Source organism: Eimeria mitis, genomic scaffold (genome assembly GCF_000499745.2).
Source record: "Eimeria mitis Houghton genomic scaffold, Emh_scaff1916, whole genome shotgun sequence".
Lineage (NCBI taxonomy): Eukaryota > Apicomplexa > Conoidasida > Eucoccidiorida > Eimeriidae > Eimeria > Eimeria mitis.
This window is the reverse complement of record NW_013570238.1, coordinates 4,277-4,537: the sequence shown is the minus strand read 5'-3', so window position 1 is coordinate 4,537 and position 261 is coordinate 4,277. Positions and strand designations below refer to the sequence as shown.

Genomic DNA, 261 nt, shown 5'->3' with positions numbered 1-261 from the left:
CTCTGCTGCTGTCGCTGCAGCAGAACTTCTGTTGCTGCAGCAGCGGTTCTTGTTGCCACAATACTTGCTGCTGCTGCTGCTGCTGCTGCTGCTGCAGCAGCTGCTGCTGTTGCTGCAGGCTTTGCTGCTGCTGGTGCTGCTGCTGCAGGCTTTGCTGCTGCTGGTACTGCTGCAGGCTTTGCTGCTGCTGATGCTGCTGCTGCTGCTGCTGCAGGCTTTGCTGCTGCTCGTGCTGCTGCTGCTGTTTGCTGCTGCAGCGAA

General features: G+C 59.8%; 1 protein-coding gene across 1 annotated transcript in view; it reads right to left on the bottom strand.

The window, feature by feature from the left end:
* EMH_0045820 (uncharacterized protein) overlaps nucleotides 1–261 on the bottom strand; it is a gene marked incomplete at both ends in the record, with an annotated part of 1,476 nt that overhangs the window by 614 nt on the left and 601 nt on the right. Inside the window, 1 exon segment of the mRNA XM_013496100.1 lies at nucleotides 3–261. Within this exon segment, the coding sequence (XP_013351554.1) occupies nucleotides 3–261 (259 nt within the window).